The sequence below is a fragment of the Panthera onca genome, chromosome D2 (genome assembly GCF_046562875.1).
Source record: "Panthera onca isolate mPanOnc1 chromosome D2, mPanOnc1 haplotype 2, whole genome shotgun sequence".
NCBI classification, from domain to species: domain Eukaryota; kingdom Metazoa; phylum Chordata; class Mammalia; order Carnivora; family Felidae; genus Panthera; species Panthera onca.
In genome coordinates this window covers 76,390,895-76,416,520 of record NC_138349.1, presented here as the reverse complement: position 1 = coordinate 76,416,520, position 25,626 = coordinate 76,390,895, and the positions used below count along the sequence as shown (strand labels likewise).

General features: G+C 38.4%; 1 protein-coding gene across 4 annotated transcripts in view; it reads left to right on the top strand.

Annotated features, from left to right (window-relative positions):
- The window catches only part of ERO1B (endoplasmic reticulum oxidoreductase 1 beta), a 68,437-nt gene that overhangs the window by 16,065 nt on the left and 26,746 nt on the right, over positions 1-25,626 (top strand). The window contains exons 4-9 of one of the 4 annotated variants that reach the window (XM_078434183.1): positions 9,461-9,502; positions 11,774-11,856; positions 16,313-16,386; positions 21,285-21,405; positions 21,525-21,571; positions 25,210-25,221. In XM_078434183.1, coding sequence (XP_078290309.1) covers positions 9,461-9,502; positions 11,774-11,856; positions 16,313-16,386; positions 21,285-21,405; positions 21,525-21,571; positions 25,210-25,221 — 379 coding nt within the window. The remainder of the gene's footprint in view (positions 1-9,460; positions 9,503-11,773; positions 11,857-16,312; positions 16,387-21,284; positions 21,406-21,524; positions 21,572-25,209; positions 25,222-25,626) is intronic. The other 3 variants (XM_078434185.2, XM_078434184.2, XM_078434186.2) reach the window with 3 other exon arrangements.

Sequence of the window (25,626 nt, the reverse complement as noted above, 5' to 3'; positions counted from 1 at the left end):
ATGAATAAGGAAAACATTGCTTCCTCTTGGGCTTTTAGACAGACATGAACTTTATATTTTATTGATGGATTTAGACCTGTCATCAAATTCATAAACTGTTAGATCTCTCCTTTTTAAGTATTTTTATTTTATTTATTTATTTTGAGAGAGAGTGCAGGGGAGGGACAGGGAGGGGGAGAGAGAGAGAATCCTGGGCAGGCTCCACACTCAGCACGGAGTCCATCGTGGGGCTTAATCTCATAACCCTGGGATCATGACCTGAGCTGAAATCAAGAGTTGGATGCTTAATTGACTGAGCCACCCAGGTGCCCCTAGCTCTCTCCTTTTTACTGAGATTATTAAAGATTTTATACTCATTACCAAAATGGGTTTGAAGACGCTTGTATCCAGTGGTATTGATGATTGGATATGGAAGTATAGTATGATTCTAAAACAGATGGAAAATCAGGGGCCTGTTCTAGGATTGGGTCTACAATGTCTAACGCTTATTTCATGCTTTATTGGATGTGCATCTTGTTTCATAAGAAAAGTAATGCTACCAGGGGCGCCTGGGTGGCTCAGTTGGCTGAGCGTCCGACTCTTGATTTCAGCTCAGGTCATGATCCCAGGGTCATGGGATCCAGCCACGTGTTGGGCTCTGTGCTGAGCGTGGAGCCTGCTTAAGATTCTGTCTCCATCTCTCTCCTCCCCCTGCCCCTCTCCTTGTCTTGTACTCTCTGTCTCTCTACCTCCCTCCCTCCCTCTCCCTCTCCCTCTCAAGTAAAAAGAAAAGTAATGCTACTGGACCTTCAATTTTACATTTAGAGTGGGAATTACCATGGGTAAAGTGGGAGAATCTCAGGCTTGGTATCAGGTTTGCACTTGGTCTTGTTATATTAAAAAAAAAATATAGCTATACTTATATTTTAGACTTCATTTTTTGGCATCTAGCACAATTAATTCTTTTTTTTTTTTTTAATGTATGAAATTTCTTGTCAGATTGGTTTCTATACAACACCCAGTGCCCATCCCAAAAGATGCCCTCTTCAATGCCCATCACCTACCCTTCCCTCCCCCCTCCCCCCACCCCCCCATCAGCCCTCAGTTTGTTCTTATTTTTTAAGACTCTCTTATGCTTTGGCTCTCTCCCACTCTAACCTCTCTCTCTCTCTCTCTTTTTTTTTTTCCTTCCCCTTCCCCCATGGGTTCCTGTTAAGTTTCTCAGGATCCACATAAGAGTGAAAACATATGGTATCTGTCTTTCTCTGTATGGCTTATTTCACTTAGCATAACACTCTCCAGTTCCTTCCAGGTGCTGCAAAGGGCCATTATTTCATTCTTTCTCATTGCCACATAGTACTCCATTGTGTATATAAACCACAATTTCTTTATCCATTCATCAGTTGATACAATTAATTCTTAAACGGTAATTAGTTATGAGCTATATTTTCATTCACTTTTTTCTTTTCTTACCTAATCAGTCTATAGTTTGTTACCCTTAAAAATTGGGGGGGGGGGGAGCCTTATCTGAAGCAACGTCCTTCCTAAAGGGACAATTTTAAAAAACTCTAATTTTCCTTTAAGAATAAAATGTTTTAACTTTTTAGTTTGAAATAATTTCAGACCTACAGAAAAATTGCAAGAATAATAATAGCAGTCCTCATATACTTTTTATTCAGATTCCCTAAATGTTCATCATGTTTGCTTCATTATTCTCTCTATACACATATGTTAATATTTTCTGAAGCATTTGGGTCTAAGTTACCAACATGGTGATCTTTTACCTCTAAATACTTGAGTGTGTATCAACATAATTAACAAAATCAGGAAATTAACATTAATTATAATACTGATGTCTAATCTGTAGACCTTGCAGCTGACTTAATAATGTGCTATATAGCTAAAAAACAAAGTGTGAAAACATAGTGTTGTGTTCATTTCAGGTATACAAAATAGTGATTCAACAGTTCCATACATTACTTAGTGCTCATCAAGATAGTGTACTCTTAATCTGCTTTGTCTATTTCAGCCCCTCCCCCCCACCTCCCTTCTGGTAACTATCAGTTCTCTATAGTTAAGAGTTTGTTTTTTGGTTTGTCTCTCTTTTTTGTTTTTTTGTGTTTTTGTTTTGCTTTCGTAAATTCCACACGAGTGAAGTCATATGGTAATTGTCTTTCTCTGACTGGCTTATTTCCTTTAGCATTATACTCTCCAGATCCATCCATGTTGTTGCCAAGTGGCATGATTTCATTCTTTTTTATGGCTGAATAATATTCCTTCGTATGTATATGCTTCATCTTTTTCCAGTCATCTACCGATGGACACTTGGGCTGCTTCCGTAGTTTGTTTATTGTAAATCATGCTGGAATAACCTAGGGGTGCATATATCCCTTCAAATTAGTGTTTTTATAGTCTTTGCATATATACCTCCTGGTGCAATTGCTGGATTGTAGGGTAGTTCTATTTTTGATTTTTCAGGGAACCTGCATGCTGTCTCCCAACAGTGGCTGCACCAGGTTGCATTCCCACCAATAGTGCACAAGGGTTCTTTTTTTTCCACATCCTCGCCAACACCTGTTACTTGAGTTTTTGAGTTTAACCATTCTAAAAGGTGTGAGGTGCTATCTCATTGTGGTTTTGACTTGCCTTTCCCTGATAATGAGTGATGCTGAACATCTTTTCATGTGTTTGTTGGCCATCTGGATGTCTTCTTTGGAGAAATGTCTGGGATTATTTGGGGTTTTTTTTTTTGGTGTTGGGTTGTATAAGTTCTTTATATAATTTGGTAACCTTTTATCAGATATGTCACTTGGAAATGTCTTCTCCCAATCAGTAGTTTGTCTTTTAGTTTTGTTGGTTGTTTCCTTTGCTGTGCAGAAGGTTTTTATTTTTATGTAGCCCCTAATAGCTTATTTTTGCTTTTGTTTCACTTGCCTCAGGAGACATATCTAGAAAGATCCTGTTATGGCCAATGTCAGAAAAAGTACTACCTGTGCTCGTCTAGGATTTTTATGGTTTCAGGTCTCACACTTAGGTCCTTAATCCATTTTGAGTTATTGTGCACAGTGTTAAGTGGCCCAGTTTCCTTCTTTTGCATGTAGCTGTGCAGTTTTTCCAATACCATTGTTGAAGAGACTGTCTCTTCCCCATTGCATCTTCTTGGCTCCTTTGTCAAAGATTAATTGACAATAACATCGTGGGTTTATTTTTGTGCTTTTTATTCTGTTCTGTTGATCTGTGTGTCTATTTTTGTATAAGTACCATATTGTTTTGATTACCATAGATTTGTAATGTGACTTGAAATCTGGAGTAGCTCCAGTTTTGATTTTCTTTTTCAAGATTGCTTGGCTGTTCTGGGGCTTTTGTGGTTCCATGCAAATTTTAGGATTATTTTTTCTAGTTCTATGAAAAATGCTATTAGTATTTTGATAGGAATTGCATTAAATATGTAGGTTGCTTTTAACATTTTAACAATATTTGTTCTTCCAATCCATGAACGTAGAATGTCTTTCCACTTCTTTGTGTCATCTTCAGTTTCTTTCATCAGTGTTTTATCGTTTTCAGAATATGGGTCCTTCACCTCTTTGCTTAAGTTTATTCCTAGCTATTATTTTTGGTGCAGTTGTAAATGGTATTTTTTTCACAGTTTCTCTTTCTGTTGTTTCCTTATTAGTGTATACAAATGCAACAGATTTTTGTACATTGACTTTATGTTCTGAAACTTTATTGAATTCATTTTTCAGGTCTAGTAGTTTTTTGGTGGAGTCTTTACAGTTTCTGTATATAGTGTCATGTCATCTGCTGATAGTGAAAGTTTGACTTCTTCCTTACCAACTTGAGTACCCTTTATTCCTTTTTGTTGTCTGGTTACTGTGGCTAGGACTTCCATTACTATGTTGAATAAAAATAGTGTGAATAGATATTTTGGTCCTGTTCCTGACGTTGGGGGGAAAAAAAACTCTCCATTTTTCCCTATTGAGTATAATGTTAGCCGTGGGTTTTCCACATAAAGGCTGTATTATGTTGAGGTATGTTCCCTCTAAACCTACTTTGTTGAGGGTTATTGATCACGGATGGATGTTGTACTTTGTTGAATGCTTTTTGTGCATCTATTGAAATGATGGTATGGTTCTTGTCCTTTCTCTCATTGATGTGGTGTATCACACTGATTGATTTGCAAATATTGAGCCACCCTTGCATCCCAGGAATAAATCCCACTTGATTGTGGTGAATGATTTTTTTTAATCGGTTGTTGGATTTGGTTTGCTAGTATTTTGTTGAGGATTTTTGCATCAAGTTCATCAGAGATACTGGCCTGTAGTTGTCTATTTTAGTGGTGTCTTTATGTGGTTTTGGTACAAGGTAATGCTGCCCTCATAGAATGAATTTGGAAGTTCCTTCCTCTTCTATTTTTTTGGAGTAGTTTGAGAAGAATAGGTAGTAACTCTTCTTGGAATGTTTGGTAGAATTTGCCTGTGAAGCTGTCTGGTCCTGGATTTTTGTTTGTTGGGAGTTTTTTGATCACTGAATTTCCTTATCGGTAGTCAGTCTGTTCAAATTTTCTATTGCTGCTTCAGTTTTGGTATGCTACATGTTTCTAGGAATTTATCCATTTCTTCTAGGTTGTCCAATTTGTGGGCATATACTGTTTCATAATATTCTCCTACAATTGCTTGTATTTCTGTGGTGTCAGTTGTTATTTCTCTTTCATCTGTGATTTTGTTTGGATCCTCTCTCCCCCTTCCCCACCTCTCTCTATGAGTCTGGCTAGAGGATTATCAATTTTGTTGATCTTTACAAAGAACTGGTTTCATAGATCTGTTCTATTTTTTTAAATTTTCTGTACCATTTGTGCTCTAATCTTTATTATTTCCTTCCTTTTGCTGGTTTTAAGTTTTGTTATTCTTTTTGTAGCTCCTTTATGTGAAAGGAGATTTTTCTTGCTTCTTGGAGTAGGCCTATATTGCCCTAAACATCCCTCTTAGAACTGCTTTTGCTGCACCCCAAAGATTTTGGACTGTTAAATTTTCCTTTTTATTTGTACCCGTGAAATTTTTGATTTCTTCTTCAATTTCTTAGTTGACCCATTCATTGTTTAGTAGCATGTTAGTTAATCTTCATGCATTGATGCTCTTTCCAGATTTTTGTTTGTGGTTGACTTCCAGTTTCATAGCATTGTGGTCAGAAAAGATGCATGATATGATCTGTCATTCAGAGACACTCTTCCCTTGTTGATTTTCTGGTTGGGTGATCTTTCCATTGATGTAAATGGGGTGTTATAGTCCCCTATTATTGTATTTCTATTGATCAGTTTTTTATGTTTGTTATTAACTGTTTTGTGTATTTGGGCACTCTCGAGTTGGGTGCCTAAATATTTGTATCTTCTTGTTGGATTCTCCCCTTCGTTATTATATAGTGTTCTTCTTTGTCCCTTGTTACAGTCTTGTTTTAAAATCTATTTTGTCCAGTATAAGTATTGCTACTTTGGCTTTCTTTGACATCCATTTGCATGATGCCTGTTTCTTCGTCACCTCACTTTCAATCTGCAGGTGCTTTTAGGTCTGAAATGAGTCTCTTGTAGGTAGCATATTAGATGAGTCTTATTTTTTTTACCCACACTGTCATCCGATGTCTTTGGATGAAAGCATCTAGTCCATTTACCTTCAAAGTAGTTATTGATATATATTTATTACCAAGTTGTTACTTGCTTTGTGATTGTTTTGTAGTTTTTCTCTACTCCTCTTGCTCTCTTTCATAGTGTTTTGGCTTTCTTTAGTGATATACTTGGATTCCTTTGTCTTTATTCTTTGCATATCTATTGCTGGTTTTTGATTTGTGGTTACCATTAGGTTTATACATAACATCTTCTGCATAGCAGTCTATATTAAGTTGATGGTCATTTAAGTTTGAACCTATTCTTTCTTCCTTTCTGCCTGACATTTTAGGTATATGGCGTCATTTTTATTTTGTGAATCTCTTGACTGATATTTACGTATATATTTATTTTTACTGCTTTTGTGTTTCCTACTTTTTATAATAAGTCTTATAGTCTTCCTTGCCACTCAAAGAGTCCCCTTTAACATTTCTTGTATGGCTAGTGGAGTGGTCATAAACTCCTTTAGTTTTTGTTTGAGAAACTCTTTGTATTTCCTTGTATACTGAATGAGAGCCTTGCTGGATAGAGTATTCTTGGCTGCACAGTTTTTCTTCTTAGCACTTTGAATGTATCATGCCATTCCCTTCTGGCCTGCAAATTTTCTGCTGAAAAATCAGCTGATATCTTTATAGGGTTTCCCCTTGTATGTAACTTGTCTTCTTTTCTCTTGGTGCTTTTAATTTTTTTCTTCATCACTACTTTTTGTCACTTTAGGTACTGTGTGTCTCGGTGTGGACATCCTTGGGTTGATTTTGTTGGGGGATCTATATGCCTCCTGGATCTTGATGTCTGTTTCCTTCCCCACATTCAGGAAGTTCTTAGCTGTTATTTCTTCAGATAAAATTTTTGCCCTCTTTTTCTACTTCTTATGGGATCCCTGTATTGCGAATGTTATTATGCTTGATGGAGTCCCTGAGTTCCCTAAGTCTGTTCTCATTCTGTGTAATTTTTTTCTCACACCTACTGAGCTTGATTACTTTCCATAATTGTGGCTTCTGGGTCATTAATGCATTTATCTGTTTCATCTAGCCTGCTATTTATTCCATTTAGTGTGTTTTTAATTTCACTTATTGTATTCATCTCTGATTTATTCTTTTTTATCTCTGTGTTAAGGGTCTCACTGATGTTTTCAGCTCTTTTCTCAAGTCCTGTGAGTATGTTTATGCTCATTATTTTGAATTCTCTATCAGTCATATTCTATCCTTTTCTCTTTGGTCTCTTGCTGTGCTTTTGTCTTGTTCTTTCATTTGGGACATGTTCCTTTGTCTCCTCGTTTTGTCTAATTCTATGGATCTGTTTCTGTCTGTTGGGGAAAGTCTGCTACATCTCCTCCTCTTGACAGTAATGGCTTTATGAGGAAGAGGTCCTATAGTGCCCTGCAGTGCTATGTCTCCTGTTTTCCACGACCCTATACTTCAGGGAATGTCTCCTATGTGTGTTGCAAATGCCCTGCTCTTGTGCCTTGGCCACTTTTTTCCTTTAGTCCGGTCGTCTGCAGAGGCTCTCTTAGCCCATTGTGGGCCGTATTCGGTCCCAGACCTGTGCCGCACATTTTCACAAGGTGTGTGCTTCTCTGTTTGTGAGATGAAACCTGTTGCCTGCACTGGGGGAATGGAGGGTGTGTGGGTGGGGCACCAGTTGTAACAGGATCTGCCGTGACCTTCTGCAGAGCCCACGCTGCTGGGACCTATGCCCTGCAAAAACCCATGGGTCAGGAGAAGCTGTGTTGCTGATGTGATGTTTACATTGGTCTTGCGGGGGAGGTGATTCGCAGCCAGGACTGAGGAAAATCTGTTGAAAAGGGCAGATCGCCAGGCGTGGATGGGTGGGGCTTGCTGTGAGCAATTTAGGTAGGGAGTGTTGTGCAGCACTGGTTCCTGCCGGTGCCTGTGTGTTTCTGCTGGGGGCAGGGAGTGGGGATTGTGGGAGGGGGTTGCGGGGGAAGGAGGGAAATAACACCTGCCTCTTCCTTTGTACCTGGAAGGGTCTCCCAGTGATCCCTGCCTCTCTGGACTTGCTCTGTGATTAGTAAATAAATCTCAGTCCCATGTGCCGTGGGCATTTTTCAAACTGCTGCTTCTAGGCTGTATCTACCTGGGCCGTTTGTCATGCTATCATTTTAAGGGCAGGAACTCTGCTTCCTAATGCCCTTCAGGCTCTCCCACACCAGAGCTGCTGATTCTTAAAATTCCAGGCTTCAAATCCTGCTGGTTGTAGGAACTCTTGTAATTTGGACCCCCTGGCTTTCAGAGCCCAATGTTAACTGGGATTGGTCTTCCCTGTGCAGGCTCCCTGGTGTGATCATCTATTTCTCCCCCTCTCCGTGCCCCCCGCTCAGAGAAGTGTGAGATGCGCCCTCTTCTCTTCCTTGGTTGTGGAGTTTGTTCTGCCAGTCTTTGGGTTGTTTTCTGGGTTATTTGTGCTGAGGTGAGTGTTACCTAGTTGTATCCATGGGACGAGGTGAGACCAGCGTCGTCCTCCTCCACCATCTTTCCAGCCTCAATCCCAGCCAGATTTATTTCATGCTTGATTTTAGTCATTAGTTTTACATTTATCATTACTTCTAATAATTCTCTTTTGTGATTGTTACATATTATCCGTGACAGTGATCTGTGATGCCTACCCCAATATTTCTAAAAGCCTTGTTATTAAGATTTGCTTAAGTCAAGTTACTGCATTTAGCATCAAACCTTTAAAAAAGCTGCTGAAGATTTTGATTTTAGCACGTTATACTACACTAGTTAGAGGACACACTGTAGCCAGCAGTCACTTTTGGTTAATATTTATTCCATATTTTAAATTCAGGGTCTGTGGCTGTTAGGTTTGACTTGAGTTTTATAGTCTTCTCTCTTTTGCCTTCTGTTAGATGTCCTAGGAAGCACTGAAATGATAAAATACTGGCAGCACGTAACATTTTAATTGATTAATCTTTTTATTGATGAGGGAAATATCTCTTATCATCATTACTATTATATACATTCTTCCACCTGACAGGAAGATATTTATTCTGAATATTTGGTTAAGTTTGCCTGTGTTAAAATTTATCATGATGATACATAAAAAAATTTTAAGAGGTAATTTTCTATACCGTAGATCCAGATGTTGAAAATCAGTCCACTGAATTGATCAGTTATCAACCTGTGATTTTCTGTTTCAGTATGGTTTTTGTTTTAAAACTGTGTTTGATGAACCAGCTGTAATGATTCCTAGATTTATTTATTAAAGCCTAAAACTAATTATTGGCTTTGTAGGAAAGTGAGTCAAATTGGATCCACATGCAGATCTTCTGTTAGTAAACCCTGGTTACCTACATTGATAAGCCCTAGGTTAATCCTGTGGACCAAAGAACTGACTCTTTTAGTGTTAATCCCAAACTGCCTTCACTATAAATGTCAATTTAGAGCAGAATTTAAGATTGAGCATAAGATATTTCAAATAACTGAAAATTTTTAAAGCTTCTGTTTCTGTTGTAAGAAAGTTTATGGAAAAGTGATTTTTGTCAGGTTTTTTTAACCTAAAAATTATGTAAACTATTAGATACTTCATTGAGAATTTAAATTATAGCTAATTTTGACACTCTTATTTTGTATATGTCATTTGGTTTGCTATACTATGATTTACAAGTTTGTAAATTGGTATACCTCTTTACGATTTATCTTAAAGAGGTAATATGAAAACAGATTTTGAATGAATGTATATTTTCTCATCATGGAATAAAATAAAATACCCTTTATTTGAGCAATGTCATCATTTGTGAAGAAATCTCAAAAAAAAAAAAAAAAAAGCGATGGTCACTTTTTAAATTGCTGTTGTTGTTCTTTTAAGAGTAAAATTCCAGTCGGAATTAAAGCCGGGAGTTCTAATAAGGTGAGTCCCTTTTCCTTGAGTATTTCTGCTTTACGTTATGAAATTTACCATTTACTGCTTGACAGTAGTTACGGAAGGAGAACTGTACTGTGGTTAGTTGGGAGTGGGCACATTTTGCCCCAGAATCTCATATTTCCAATTCTTTCAGCAACAGAGAGCTTGTGTATTTTTTTTACAGTTAAATTATATACTTTTTTTTTTTTTTTTTTTTAAGATATTTCAATTCTGTTTTTGGAACCTCTAGAAGAACTACAGTAGTGTAATGTAACTACAGTGTCAGATGGCCTACTCAACAGGTGTTTTATCATGCATGTATTTTTAGTTTTCGGTTTCAACTAGTCAACCTGTCATATTCAGGATTATATTGTATAAACGGCTATTAAGGTATTAGGAGCATAGTACTTTTCAACGGCATTAAAATACTCCTTTATTAAAGATTACCCTCCCCCCCCCCCTTTTTTTACCCTTTCCCTTTTAAATTAAAAAAATTTTTTTTAAATGTTTGTTTATTCTCGAGAGAGAGACAGAGACAGAGTGTGAGTAGGGGAGGGTCAGAGAGGGAGAGGGAGACACAGAATCCGAAGCAGACTCCAGGCTCTGAGCTGTCAGCACAGAGCCTGATGCAAGGCTCGAACTCCAAACTGTGAGGTCATGACCTGAGCTGAAGTCAGACCCTTAACTGATGGAGCCCCCAGGCGCCCTTACCCTTGCCCTTTTAGAAGCATGCCGTAATTTACTTAGCCGTGCATGTTTTTATGTAACAGTGTACTTCTAGTTTTTCACTATTATGTGTACATAGTAAAGATCATCATACCCTCTCTCTCCCTGTTCCCTCTTTCCATTTTCTTTTTGCGTTTTCTCCCGTGTGGTCTTTTGTTTGTGTTCACTCTCTTTAATTTATTTTTGTTTCAGCTCTGAACTAAATACACAGTGTTAGAGACATTTGAAATCTCTTCTGGACTCCTTCCCAATCCCATTCTGTTTCCTCCGTCCCCAGAGATAGCCACTTTTCTGAAACTTACGTGTGTCCTTCTGTGTTACTTAACTTTTCTACTTCTAATGCACATGTAGCCACAAGTGACATATAGATCTTTTTATTTTTTATTATTTTCTTAAACATTTATTTATTACTGAGAGAGAGAGAGAGACAGAGTATGAGCATGGGAGGAGCAGAGAGAGGAGGAGACACAGAATCCAAAGCAGGCTCCAGGCTCTGAGCTGTCAGCACAGAGCCTGACGCGGGACTCAAACTCACAAACCACGAGATCATGACCTGAGCCGAAGTTGGACACTTAACCAACTGAGCCACCCAGTTGCCCAATTTGTAGATCTTTTAATATGAAGTTTAAACATTAAGATTATGCTTTTTTATTTCTTCAGGTTAAAAACATTTTTTCAGTTACCTTTACTCCACATTATGCTTTTGTCTCTGATGTAGCTTTGCTAATTTTAATAGGTAATATTCTATTTTTTTTCAATGTTTTTTTAAATTTTTTTTTTTTTTTTTTTTTTTTTTTGAGACAGAGAGAGACAGAGCATGAGCAGGGGAGGGGCAGAGAGAGAGGGAGACACAGAATCTGAAGCAGGCTCTAGGCTCTGAGCTGTCAGCACAGAGCCCGACATGGGGCTCAAACTCACGGACTGTGAGATATGACCTGAGCTCAAGTCGGACACTCAACCGACTGAGCCACCCACGCGCCCCAATAGTTGCATAGTATTCAATGGTATGATTATGTCATTGATTAGCTCCTCCTCGGTTGATGGACATTTCACTTGTGTTGACTCTTTTGCTATTACATACAGTGAGGCACTAGCATTTCTGTCCTTTGTCTCATTGTACATATGTAAGAGTTTTCCTAGGTCTGTATTTAGAAGTAAGGTTGCTGGGGCATCTGTTATGCTGTCCCAACATGAGATAGTACCTGATACCTTTCTAAAGTGGTTGTACCTTGTTTTTAGTTTTGTTTTTAAATGTTGCTGTGGATATGGTTTCAGTTTTAAGACTGCTGGTTCAAGGATATTATGCATTTTTGCAGCTCCAGATAAATATTGTCAAATTACTTTCCCAAGACGGTTTTCTCAGTTTAGGTCATCACCAACATACCAGTACTAATTGTTTTTAATGTCTTAGCTTAGTTGGTGGAAATTTGTGATGCATTTTGATTTGTATTTCTTACATATGTGAGAGATTTTGATGTATCTATGTCATCACTGTCAGATTGCCAGTCGTACTTGAGATTATTACTAAACTTCCTATGAACTTCCTTTCAGTACTCAAAAGTGGCAAACAGCACCAAAGAATTAGAAGACTGTGAACAAGCTAATAAACTGGGAGCAATTAACAGCACATTAAGGCAAGTTTATTTTAGGAGTGTTAAAAAATATTCTCTTGTTGAGTATATTTATATCAGAAATCTTCTGTTTGTGATTTTGCTTCAAGTAATTCTTAAAAGGAAGCAGTTATTTTTATCTTAAATTCCATGATTGCTTTGCTTCCTCCTGTGAGCTGATTTGTTCTTAAATTGCTGGAATGTATGATCAATAGTGACTTTATCAAAAAGTAAAAATTTAGAAGATTGCTCAACTAGCAGGGTTTATGGGTCTATTTTTCCTGGTTATTATAGGAAAAGGAACTTGAACCTCTAAGTCTTTTATAAATAGTAATTCAATCTGTAGGTTACATTTTGAATGGGAAAGTTATTACCATAACTGTTAAGTTTCGTAGATTCTTTTTCCTATTGACTTTTCCTTATTCTAATAAAAACCTGCTTGGGAAGGCCAGTGTAATTGTGAGTGGTCTCAGATTATGCACTACGAAATGATTGTGTCTATAGTTGAATCTGGGGAATGGAGTATCATTGAACTTCTTTTGAATTTCCCCTTTTGTTTAGGTTGGCATCTATGTACTATAACTGTTAAACACTTAATAAAGTTACCAGTTTTATTATCTGTTGAAGAACAATTCTCTAGAAAACTAGAGAAGATAATATAATAATACTCCCGTGTCCTTCACTCCAGATGAATAGTTGTTAACTTTTTCTACCATGTCTTTAAGAAAAGGGAAATACCAAAGATAAATTTGAAATCCTCTCTGGCCTATGCCCCAATCCTGTTTTCTTTCCTTTTTCCTTAGGAGGAGCTACTCTCATGAATTTGCTGTATACCCACCTATGTTTTTCTTTTTATCATATATATCATCTTTATTTCGTGTATGATTTTACTTTTCCCTTATATAAAATAATACTGTACTTAACAGACTTCAACTTTATTTTTATACTTACGTTTTGCTTTTCTAGATCTGTCTCATTTTTTTAACTGATGAGTGGTTTTTACCTTATGAATATATCATATTTTACATCTCTGTTCCCATATTGATAAACACTTGAATTGTTCAAATTTTTACTTCTATAAGTTATGCCACCTTGAGCATCCTTGAGAAATTTTTTTTGCTGTACACTGGGAAATTTGTCCTACGCTAGAAAAACTGCTGGATCTTCCTGTTGCCCAGGTGCGCCTATTCGTGTTACTGCCTGATGGCTTTCCAGAATACTCGTGTGGTTACATACTGCCTCCGGGACTGAGAACTTGTTTTGTTCTTCACATCCTTGCCAAAAATGGATAATGTTTGACTGTAAAGTAGTACCTCATTTTTGTTTATATTTTGTTACTAGTGAGTTTGAGCATTTTTTTGATCTGTGTATTGAACATTTATGTTTTTTATTCGTTCAGTAAATGAATGCCTGCAATATGCCAGTCAGTGTTCTAGAATATTGGGCATTTAGCACTGTACATGGCAAATTCTTTTTCTCAGGAAGCTTAATCCTAGTTGGAGATATGCAGTAACTGAGTAAAATGTATCAGACGTAAGTAAAATGATGATGAGTGCTTGGGAGAAAAAGAAAACTGAGAAGAATGATAGAGAGCTAAGAGTGGCAGGGCAGGGAGGGGAGGGAGTTGCACTGTTTCCAATGGGTTGGTGCGAGAAGGCCACAGTGATAATGGGACATTTGAACAAAATGCCCACGAAGACATAAGTCCTGTTATGGCTGCCTGGGGCATGAGTGTTCCAGGCACGTGTAATTGTTAGTAAAAAGAACCTGTGGCAGAAGCACGCCTAGATTATTTGAGGAACCACAGAAAGTCCAGTGTCGCTGGAATACAGCGGTCACAAGATCCTAGGGGTGGACGTAGGAGTAGGGTGGGGCGGAGATCTTGTAGAGCCTTGAAGACGATTACGAATATTGCTTTGAGGCTAAGTGGAATGAAAAGTCACTGGAGGATTTTGAGAGAAGGTGTTGAGGGAGGCAGGTGTTCCACGGTGGAAGCCTTGTTATGTGATTATTGTAGTGATTCAGTTAAGATATGATGGTGGTTTCACTTAGACTAGGGCAATGGCAGTGGAAATGATGACAAGTGATCAGATTCTGGATGGATTTTGAAGATGGAGCGGACAGGGTTTGCTGTGGGATTTGATGTGAGGTTTGAAAAAAGATAGGAACTGTGAATGACTACAAGATTTGGAACTAGAAAAATGGAGTTGCCGTTTACTGAACTGGGATACCTACAGGAGGAACAAGTTTGGTGGAAAATCACAGTTCAACCTTGGACCTGTTAAGTTTGAGCTGCCTACAAGACATCCAGTTGGAGATGTCAAGCAGGCAGTTGGATATACAAGTCTCAGTTTCGGGGGAAGGAGAAAATGTGGGAGTCATTCAGTAAATATATGCTATTTAAAAACTATAAACCTGAATAAGATTACCCAGGAGAGAATATAACTAGAGAAGTCATCAAGGGATTGGGCCTTAAGTCATTCTAAGATTTTAAGGTAAAGCCCCTGTTCATAGCTACAAGTGGAATTAAGTAATACTGCCATGTGGCCTTCCAAAATGACCACTAAAATACATTGCCACTAGTAGTATACGAGATTTCCTCATTCCACGTCTCCAACAATTGGTCTGTAATTTTTTAAACAGCTTTATTGAAGTTTAATTGACATGCAGTGTATTGCACCTACTTGAAATATACTGTTTGATGTTTTGACAAGTGTGCACTCATGAAAATCCGCATTATCAAGATAGTTGTCCTACCCACCACCCTGAAAAATTCTCTCATGGCCTTTGGAAAGGCCTTCATTCCATTCTTTCCTGCCCTGCGTTTCCCACTTTGAAGGCTCCTGCTTTAACACACAGCACCATCTTGACAGGAAGCCCTGGTTTAAGCCCAGGAAATTCTTATAGAAGTAGCTTGGCATCCATCTTCAAACTGACTTTTAGAGAAGCTGGGCAAGGTTCTTTTTTTTTTTTTTTTTTTTTTTTTTTTTTTTTTTTTTACATTTTATTTATTTTTGAGAGAGAGAGTGAGCACAAGTGGGGCAGGGACTGAGAGAGAGAGGAAGACACAGAATCTAAGGTAGGCTCCAGACCCTGGGCTGTCAGCCCAGAGCCTGATGCAGGGCTCGAACCCACAAACCATGAGATCATGACCTGAGCCAAAGTTGGATGCTTAACCGACTGAGCCACCCAGGTACCCCTGGATGAGGTTCCTTCTAACTCATTTGTAAAGCAAACTGGGCCAGCTCTGTTAGCATTAGGTTAGTGTTGCCTGTCTTTTCTGTTGCTGTGGCTTTCAGGCAGGGTTTAGGATGAAACAACAAAGTGTCATCAAATAAGTATGCTCAAAGAAAAAAGTTTGTTTTTCTAAGTCACATTGTTAACAAGAAAATTGGAATTTATGTCACAGTGGCCTTGTTCTTGACTATTTTCAATGGAGGGTGTATCTAATTAAACCTAACGATAGTTATTTTAGCTGTAACTGGAACTTAGACATTCTCGTTTTATGGAATTCTGTGTTCCAGCTGAGTCAACTAAGATACGAGTATTTCCATTAAGTTTTATTATTAAGTTAACTCGGTATTCCCACAGTGAATTGAAAACATTTATTGATAAAGTTGGGGTAGTCCAGTCAGTCAGCCTTATATACTTCTCGTAGTGGTTATATAATGTAGCAGTTTTTCAAATACAAAATAAATTCTTGGCTATAAAAGTAACACATTTAGGAACTACCTGATTTAAACTTAGTACACAAATAATTTTTTCTATCTTTTTTTCCCCCTATTGTGTAGTGAATAAAGAAGAGTAATAATAGTTCTCGTATAGATGTTGCCAGTCTGGGTTTAAGACAGAGAAGGTCTGAACATAGGTTAAAGTAAATGTAGGTCGAAGTTTATTGGAGAGACTGTGGTTGTTCCTTTATCAGTTCTCCAAGTAGAGATCTTGATCATAGATTTTGTTAAATGTGAGGTAGTATGTAAAATGAATGATACGTCCTGATTAAAAATGATATTGGTGTTACCAGTGAATATCACATTGGAAGGGACATCCTGGAAATGCAGCTTTTGGTGTTTTTGTCCTATAAATAACAGAAACAAGTTAAAAGAATTATGAAGGTAAATTCAATTCCTGCTTTAGAAAAAAATACCACAATTTCTAAGTTAGGTGAAAAGGCTAGCTTAAATTTTGTGTTTAACTAAATCTCATATATATTTGTAAATTTTCTAGTTAAAGTAATTATCGCAGTAGGGCTAATAATAGCTTTAGTATGAATAGAAATCCTTCACGGGAGAGTTAATATCTGTGTTTTTCATAAAACTTGCCATCATTCCTTCATGTGACCACTAATTGAATTTGTGACACTATCTAAATTAAAGATGTGACCTTGGGTTATCTGTTTTCAGTTATACAAGATGCAGTGTAAACATTTTCAACTCCAGATTTAATCATTTTTTTTCTTTCTTATTCCCTCCTTCCCTAGTAATCAAAGCAAAGAAGCCTTCATTGACTGGGCAAGATATGATGATTCACAGGATCACTTTTGTGAACTTGATGGTAATAAAATAAACTATTGTAATTAAATTCTGTTCACTCTAATCCTTTTATAAGAACTTGAAGGCAGTGAAAATATACTCAGAATTAGAACTTGAACACACTGGATGTTGCTGTGTGGCTCTTACTATTGTTCATAATGGCATTTATTGAGAGCTTATGTTCCAGACCCTGTGCTAAGTGCTTGAAGTGCGTTATTTCTCATCTTTGCAGTTACTTTATTTTTAAATTTTTTTCATGTTTATTTTTGAGAGAGAGAGAGAGAGAGAGAGAGACAGTGCAAGTGGGGGAGGGGCAGAGAGGGAGGGAGACACAGAATCCGAAGCAGGCTCCAGGCTCCGAGTTGTCAGCATAGAACCTGATGTGGGGCTCAAAGTCATGAGCTGTGAGATCACGACCTGAACCAAAGTCAATGCATATCCGACTGAGCCACCGAGGGGCCCCTTTGCAGTTACTTTAATAAGTATCTGTTATTTCATATCCAAGGAAATGGAGTCTCAAAAAGACTGGCTTAGCCAGGATCACACAGTAGCAAGAGGCTGAGATGGGATTCGATCCCAGATCTGAATCCCGTATTTTCTTCATCATGACATACCATCTCCTGTGGACCTCTATTTCAAGCCACTTAGTTTAGGTCTGTGAACATATAAACATGTTCACAATGGAATTTTCTGGAGGTCTCAACAAACTAACATAAAGATGCCCTGCAGTATTGGGGAGGACTCTAATTTGACTTCCCCATAGCCCTCTTGCCAAGAGTCTGCAGAATGGTACGAAGAGAGGGCACTATTTACCAATAACTACCATGACTCCTATGGCAGAAGGGAATTGGAGTGACTCAGAATTTTTTCTGAGGAGAATATTTCCAAGAGTTTTGTGCTGAGTAGGCTTAAATCATTCATTTGGCCTCTCTTCACTTTTTGCCTAATTTATATTGTGGGTAGTGGAAAAGAATTTGGGATAAAGCCTGCCCATTTGGAGATAGCAGAAGTTCCTCTGAATTCTTAAAGCATATAGAGTGGTCATACTGCTTTCTAGAGGTTTTTGGAAGATTCATCTGTAGAACTGTGCTGTGAATCCAGTCTGTAATGGAGTAAGTTACAGTGAGCTGCTCCAGTAGTGCGGGAAATTGAGACAAAGCCAGGAGGTGGAACGTTCTCACCATGGTTTATATGGTTTCAGCAAGGACATTTTTAAGAGATCTGAAAAAAGTGTCTTTGGGTGTCATAACTCCTGTTACGATATTTAGAATGGCCAAAGGTTTCGTCGAAGCAAGCCGCTGTACCTAGGTTAAGAATTAACATCACTGCTTACTCTTTCATTTGCTCTTGGGTCATCATTCTAATTACATTTAATGTTCAACACTCATGGTCACTTCCTGCCAACTTATTTTACCTGTTTGTTATTAAAATAAAGAATTTTCAGTAGTACTTAGTTGACAGGTTTTTTACATTAAAAATCATTTCTGTGAATATTTCTCTCAGTAAATGATATCAATATATATTTCTCTTATAGGTATTTAATAAACAATACTACTCATTGGCAGGGATCACCTGATATGATTAAATTGATGTACTCAATTACCTCATCAATATAAATGGTATTAACTAATTTTTTGACATTAGCTACTTATATTGTAAAAATGGAAGAAGTGTCCTAAAAGAATTTACATTGAATCATCGCTTAAGATTTTTAGGACGGTATAATTAAAATAATTAGTGGTGTTTATATTTTGTGTAGTCCTTAAACACATGAACCGTTCTGCTAGTTGGATTACCACTGCTCTTCCGGGTAGTAATGTTCGTGTGTCTCCCAGTGATTTATACGTACAATTTTTAGTAAAAGGTGAAAGATTTATACGATCTGAAGAGAAACCAGAGTATTATACGTACAATTTTTAAAAGCCCATCAGAGAAGCTTTAGAGTCACTGTTGAGTAATTTCAGTTATCTAAACTCACTGGATCAAAACAACAAATCTGAAGAATAGTCACCCCCATTTACTGGAATGTGTTTATACTAAGCCCGTGTGCTCGGCTGCTTTGTTGTTGTTCTGTGTTTGGAAAGGAAGATGATCTTCATAGATCAAACGGTAGGTTTTTAAATAATTTAGCAGGTCAAGGTAAGCTGCTTTCCCTGCTCATTTTGTCGTCGTCGTTGCTGTCTTTATGCATGGCTGGCTGCTGCTTTTGCTTCAGGTTTCTGCTCACATGTCACCTCATCAGAGAAGCCTGCTGTCACCTCCCTGTATGAAATGGTAACCCTGCCCCTCTCTGTCTGCACTGCTGCCTGCTCTCAGACCACTGAGAACTACCTGAGCGTGCGTGGTGGGTTGTTTAGGTTATCTGCTTGTTGTCTGTCTTCTCCAGCTACAGTGAGAGCTCCTCTGGTCCACTACCACACTCGTGCCCAGAACCGTGCCTGGACGTGGCATATGCCACCCTAGTGCCTAGAACAGTGCCTGGATGTTATACATGCCACCCTAGTTGTTTATGTGGTATATGCCACCCTCGTGCCCAGAACGGTGCCTGGACGTGATATATGCTCAATATACATTTGCTGCATGACATTGTTGGTTCAGATATAATTGAAATAGTGTGATTTTTACTTTTATTTTCTCCATTATAACATTAATTTAAACATAACGTAAATTTAAAATGTTTAAAACAGTAGTTTCTGAATCTGGCTGTGTATCAGAATTACTTGGGGACTTTGTCAACCGTAGGTTCTCCTCAACTGAGTATACTTTAACGGTGCATTACTAGCAATCTGGGATCAAGCTGGTGATGGAGGATTGTAGGCTCAATCCTGAGTATACAACAGGATTTTTTATCCGTGTCCATATGCAGAAAGCCTGTGCACTAAGTTGGGGTACCAGCACTGGTGTGTTTGTAGGGGGAATGCAACCTATGTATGCTGCCCCCCACCACCCATCTAGATGTCACAAAGTTCTTGCCGGTATGGGTCAGGGGTGGACAAACGTTTTCTTCTGTAAATGGACAGATGGTAAGTACTTTAGACTTCATGGACCATACGGCTTCTATTACAGCTACTCAGCTCTGCCATAATAGTGTGAGACAGCAAATGAATATGGCTTGTGTTCCCATAAAACTTTCCTTACAGAAAGTACACACTAGACTAGATGTGGCCTTTGGGTTGTAGTTTGCCAACCCCATTCTGTAGGTTAATAAGACCCACTTTTTCATCATTTGAAAAAGTAATAAAGTTTTTAAAACCACTTTTGATTTAATTTAAGGGAACATACATTAAGAACGTTGAGGTGCAAGTTTTAAATTAAACGTTGATATAATTGACTTTTGTGATTTGTCACTGCCTTAGCTTACATTTTTTTTTAAGTTTATTTTTCAGAGAGAGAGAGAGAGGGTGCATGAGCAGGGGAGGGCCAGAGAGAGGGGAGAGAGAGAATCCCAAGCAGGTTCTGCACTGTCAGCCCAGAGCCCGACACAGAGCTCCATCTCCCAAACCGTGAGATCATGACCTGAGCCAAAATCAAGAGCCAGACACTCAAGTGACGGAGCCATGCAGGCGCCCAGAATTACAGTTTAAATCCTTGTACTTCAATATCTGAATCTGTTTGTTTTTCCTTATTGGTTGGTTAGTTGCTTTTGTTGGGTGAAGGGGTTGATAGCAGTCCATTGTGTGCATTTGAGGTGAGCCTACAAATGTGTAGGCTTACATGCACACACACATTCTTTATACATGTGTATACACGTATATATCCATGCATATAGGTGTTTATGATATGTTTAATATTGTAAAGCTTATGTAAAATCAATTTTGCAAATGAGTTTATTTGTGAACAACTCAAAGAAATTAAAAATCTGTAACAGAAGCTAGTGAATTGTAAAACTTTTCTTTGAACTTTCCTATAAAAGTCACACTTTGATTCACTTCATAATTTGAATCTTTTTGTAAGGAAGATTTTTTAAATTATTGTTTTTAAATCTTGAATCAATCCATGTCCATGGGCAGTTTCTGTTCATCTGTAAATTACCTATTTTCTCTATCTTAGCTTGTATAGTGGAATGTCTATATAATGTTAGGGCCAGAAATAGAGGCAGTATTCTTCATGTTTCTGTTGTCTGTAAGTTAGATATAACTCATTTAGTAATGACAAGTTGTAATTATCTTTGTATTCTTCCTACTTCCTTACAAAAGCCAAGTAGTTCTTGGAAGGTGTACATCAGGATTCCATTTTACTCTTAATGGTTATGGGTAATCTCTGTCTGTGGTCAATGAATATTGTTAGGTAATGAAAAGAAGAGGGGCCGTATTTTAATGACTGTGTTTGGCCACTGTTTTAAGTCAGTGCCTGTATACCATTGATTTGATCTCATGACACCAAAAGGGAGGAAACATACAACTAAAGGAATCCATCTGGGCCAACATATATAACGCTCCAGCTTTCATGCATTATGAATCATACATTTGGGAAGCGTGGTCAGTATAATTTTTCTATTTCTAGTACGATATATATTTAGTAAAATAAAAAAATGGTTGCAAGCATGTGTGTAGGTGGGTGTATGCATAGGGAAGAAATAAAATACTAGAACAAGTTATATTCTGTTTGGTCATTTCGATCCTGGGTGGTTAAAACTTAAGAATAACGAAGGCCTCTAAGAAGGGGAGGTGCATTCCATTACTGAAGAGAGTATCGAGTATCGGAAGGAAAGGGAGGAGTTGTTTTTTCCTCTCTCTCAAGTGTAAGTTACCCTGGGTCAAGTACAGTCACAAGTGTGCTAACCATTCTACCATTTACATTGGAGATTACCTGAAAAGCTGGCCTTTCTCTAACCTGTGGGTGGTTCTGCTTGTGTTATAACGTGAAATTTCAGATAACTGGTGACATAGAGGTGGTTTTTATGACTTGTTTCTTGTTCAGATGAGCGATCCCCGGCTGCTCAGTATGTCGACCTGTTGCTGAACCCAGAGCGTTACACCGGCTACAAAGGGTCCTCTGCATGGAGAGTGTGGAACAGCATCTACGAAGAAAACTGTTTCAAGTAACTGGAGGGAAAAGGGCTAAAGGGAGGACGGAGTAAGGGGGGTATGGTTCTGCAGGGAAACATTACATGCAAAAATCAAGCCATTTTATGACTGAGTTTCACACTTGCTTTTTCAGGCCTCGATCTGTTTATCGTCCCTTAAATCCTCTGGCGCCTAGCCGAGGTGGGTGTTTCATACATTTCCATGCTTTCAGAGATTATTTACAAAATTTACAAAATGTCTTTGTAACTAAACAAACTTTGAGTAAATTTTCAAGTGTTTTATGTTTTTCTTAATTTGAATGACCAGAAGTATAAGATTAATTCGTGGGGTGCCTGGGTGGCTCAGTCGACTAAGCATCCAGCTCTTGATCTCAGCTCAGGTCATGATCTCACAGTTTGTGGGATTGAGCCCCACATCGGGCTCCTCACTGACAGTGCGGAGCCTGCTTGGTTCCCCTGTCTCCCTCCCTGTCTCTGCTCCTCCCCCACCCCTTTCTCTCTCTCTCTCTCTCTCTCTCTCTCTCTCTCTCAAAATGAATAAACATTTGGAAAAAAGTATAAGATTAGTTCATAATGGAGTCTCAAGGTTTCTATGTGTTTTATTTAATTACTGACATTTATTGACTGCCTGATATGTGAGTGCCTGATACTCCCTAACGTAGGAGTTCTAGGTGAAATAAATCAGAATATATGAGTAATGCTTATATATCAGAGGTTTCCTGGGGAACTATTAAGAATCTGGATTTCCAGGCCCTATCCTCTACCAACTTAAGTCAGAATCTTTGGGATTAGCCCCAGGTATTGTTTTGTTTTAATTGTCCAGGTGATTCCAATATGCAGGCAAGTTTGAGAACCAGTGGCTTATAACGTGCTTCTCAGACTTCAGGTGTGCTTACCAAGTACCTAAGGGCCTTGTTGAAATACAGGCTCTGATTCTGTAGGTCTTGGGTAAGGCCCAAGATTCTAACAAGCTCCCAGGTGATGCCTAGGGTTCTTGCTGATCATGTAGCACATTTGAGTCCTAAGGATGTAGAGGAGTCAGAAAGTTAGGTTGCCTGCAGCTTTACTCTAGACCTGCTGTGTCCAGGCTTTACCACTTGACACACTGGGCTGTATCGAGGACGTGAAATATGGCTAGTGTAAAACCAAGTTTGACATTTTACTTAATTTGTTTAAATTTTAAAATGGAAGCAGTGTAAAATACTTCTACCATGGAACAACTTTATTCTTTCGATAGGACTGCTTTAACTCTTGCCTCACATAATGTACAGTTGTAGTGCATGTATAGTTTTTACTTTTTAAAACATGGGTATTCGAAAAATCTTTAGTAGAAATTTTTATTAGAGAAAACTTTACGCATGTGGCTAGTGTGGTATTTCTATGGGACAGCATTGTTGTAGACAGTTGGAGGTTAATCAACGTGAAACTACCTGGGCACATCGTCAGTCCGCTCTCAACAAGGAGCCAAACTCTGTTAGCAACTCTGTAATTGACTTGCGCTTTTGATGTTTTCTTCAGAGCAGGATTGATTTTAAGAACTTGAATTTCCCCGGTGTAGATTTGTATCTTTAAGGCATCTTTAAAGGTTGACTGAATGGACCGCTTTTAGCTACTCTTTTACAATGTAGCAAATGTTCTTTGCTTAGGGGAGAAGGGAATTGAATCATGACAAGGGTGTACATGGTTTCTCATCCTTTGTCTGTGTTGCTACTTTGACCTTATAATTTATTATTATAAAAGTGGAAACGCAAAAGTTATATAAAGTAAAAAGAGAAGGCTCCCCCCACACCCACCCTGGTCCACACACTCTGTTCCATAGTGCAGATCTTGAAAGGCATTCTTCAGACCTTTTTTATGATTAGTTTTTTGTTTGTTTTTTAGGATTGGAGTTCAAACATTAAAAATTGAGGTATAATTGACATACAACATTATATTAGTTTAAGGTGTAGAACACAATGTTTACATGTTTGTATATATTGCAAAATGATCACCATAGTAAGTCTAGTTAATATCTGTGACCATATGTAGTTACAGAATCTTTATTCTTGTGATGAAAACTTTTAAAATCTACATCCTTACCAACTTTCAAATATGCAGTACAGTGCTGTTAACTGTAATTGACAAGCTGTTCATTACATCTCCAGGACTTATTTATTTCATACCTGGAAGGTAGGTACCTTTTGACCACCTTCACCCATTTTGTCCACTCCCTACACCCTACCTCTGACAGCCACCCATCTGCTCTCTGGATCTGTAAGCTTGGGGAGTTTCGTTCTGTTTTGTTTTGAGACTCCACATTTAAGAGAGATCATACGTTATCTGTCCTCTGACTTCTTTCTTTCACTCAGAGTCCATCCATGTTGTCACCAGTGACAGGGTTTTCTTTCCTTTATGGCTGAGTAATATGATCACTTCTTTTTTTTTTTTTTTTTTTTTTTTTTTTTTTAACATTTATTTATTTTGAGGGCGGGGGAGGGAGAGGCAGAGAGGAAGAGAGAGAATCCCAAGAAGGCTCCCCTGCTTAGCACAGAGCCTGACATGGGGCTCCATCTCACAAACCAGGAGATAATGACCTGAGCCGAAGTCAAGAGTCGGACGCTTAACCGACTGAGCCTCCCAGGCGCCCTCGATCACTGGCTTTTAAAGTAGAAAATATAGTTAATTTAATAAAACCATCACATCCCAAGAAATACTTCATGTCCATATTATGATAAATTAGAGGCGTGAGACCACTGGAAAGATGAGAGGAAGGAGAGCACCATGTAGGAAAAGATGGGAGGCAGAGAAAGGGGGAAAAAAACAGCCAAGAAAGAGGGGAGACAAGGGACCGGGGCGGGGGGGGGGGGGGGGGGGGGCCCAGCCACCAGGTGAGGGATCCATGCAGTAATTCAGTAGCTCTGGCTGATGCTCTTTGAACACCATCTCTGCTGAAACTGCTGATGTCGATTCACAGCTCCTCAACCTCCTCAACCGTCTCCACCATGCTGCTTGCTGTTCCCCAGCAAGACAGCTAGGCATGTACAACTGGCTTTCCAACAGTTTCCACAGCAGAACCTTTCTTTCTGAAAATGAAACCTTGTATCGGAATGCCACATACAGAGCTGACAAAGGCAGAGCTGCTGTGGATCCCTAGAGCCCAGCCTTCTAGTGCTTCTCCATGTCTGGGGAGCTCTGCAGCACCTGCAGTGAGGCTTTTGCGGATGACAGTTTGGGCGGTACTTTTATTAAGGTGTGTCCGTGCTGAGGAGCAGTACCTGGAAAGAGAGAAGTATCCGGCATGGAAACAGCAATGTTCAGAGCGGGTTGTGCACATAGGATGAAGGAAGCAGCTGGGTCTCTTTGTTAATTATTGAAACTAGTGATCTTCAGGAGTATTTTCAGAGGCTTTTAAAACATTTTTTTATTTATTTTTGAGCGACAGAGTGTGAGCGGGGGAGGGGCAGAGAGAGAGAGAGAGACACAAAATCAAAGCAGGCTCCAGGCTCAGCTGTCAGCACAGAGCCCGATGCGGGGCTTGAACCCACTAACCGGGAGATCATGACCTGAGTTGAAGTTGGATGCTTAACTGACTGAGCCACCCAGGCACCCCCAGAGGCTTTCTGATATTTATTGTATAAAACATCTGTGAAAATCTTGTACTTTTTGGCCTCCATTCTTACCAAGAAGTCTCATTTGGAAGATCACTATACACCGACCAAGGTTCATAGTATAATTAATAATTTAACACAGTAAGTTTTAATCTGATGTTAATTAAATAGGTTTAAAATCTGAACTATGGAAGACAGTTTCTAAAATCCTGTTTATTATTTTCTCTTTTAGGAGAAGATGATGGTGAGTTAAAACTGTTCTATTTGGGTTTGCCTCAAGTGTAGAGAAAATGTTTTTAGTGATCAAAATTTGATTTTTCCCTCTATTCAAAAGAAAATGTTTATCCTATTTTTCCAGAAATAGCCACCAATGAATGGTGACAAAAATAAATGTTTTATAATGTATATTTACCCTATGTTTGAAAGATGTATAAATTCCATCTTAAATATTGAGTGTAGAAACCAGGATTACATTACAAGTTCCCCACTTTCCGGTTATTATAATCTGCTTGAATATGTTCTGTAGAAATGGAGACGAGATAGTTTTACCAGATAGTTTGTCTTGTGCCTTTATTTTCTTATTGTCTCTGTAATTTGTAACCTCTGTTACAGTAATAAGTAATCTGATGAATAGTAATTTACCACCAAT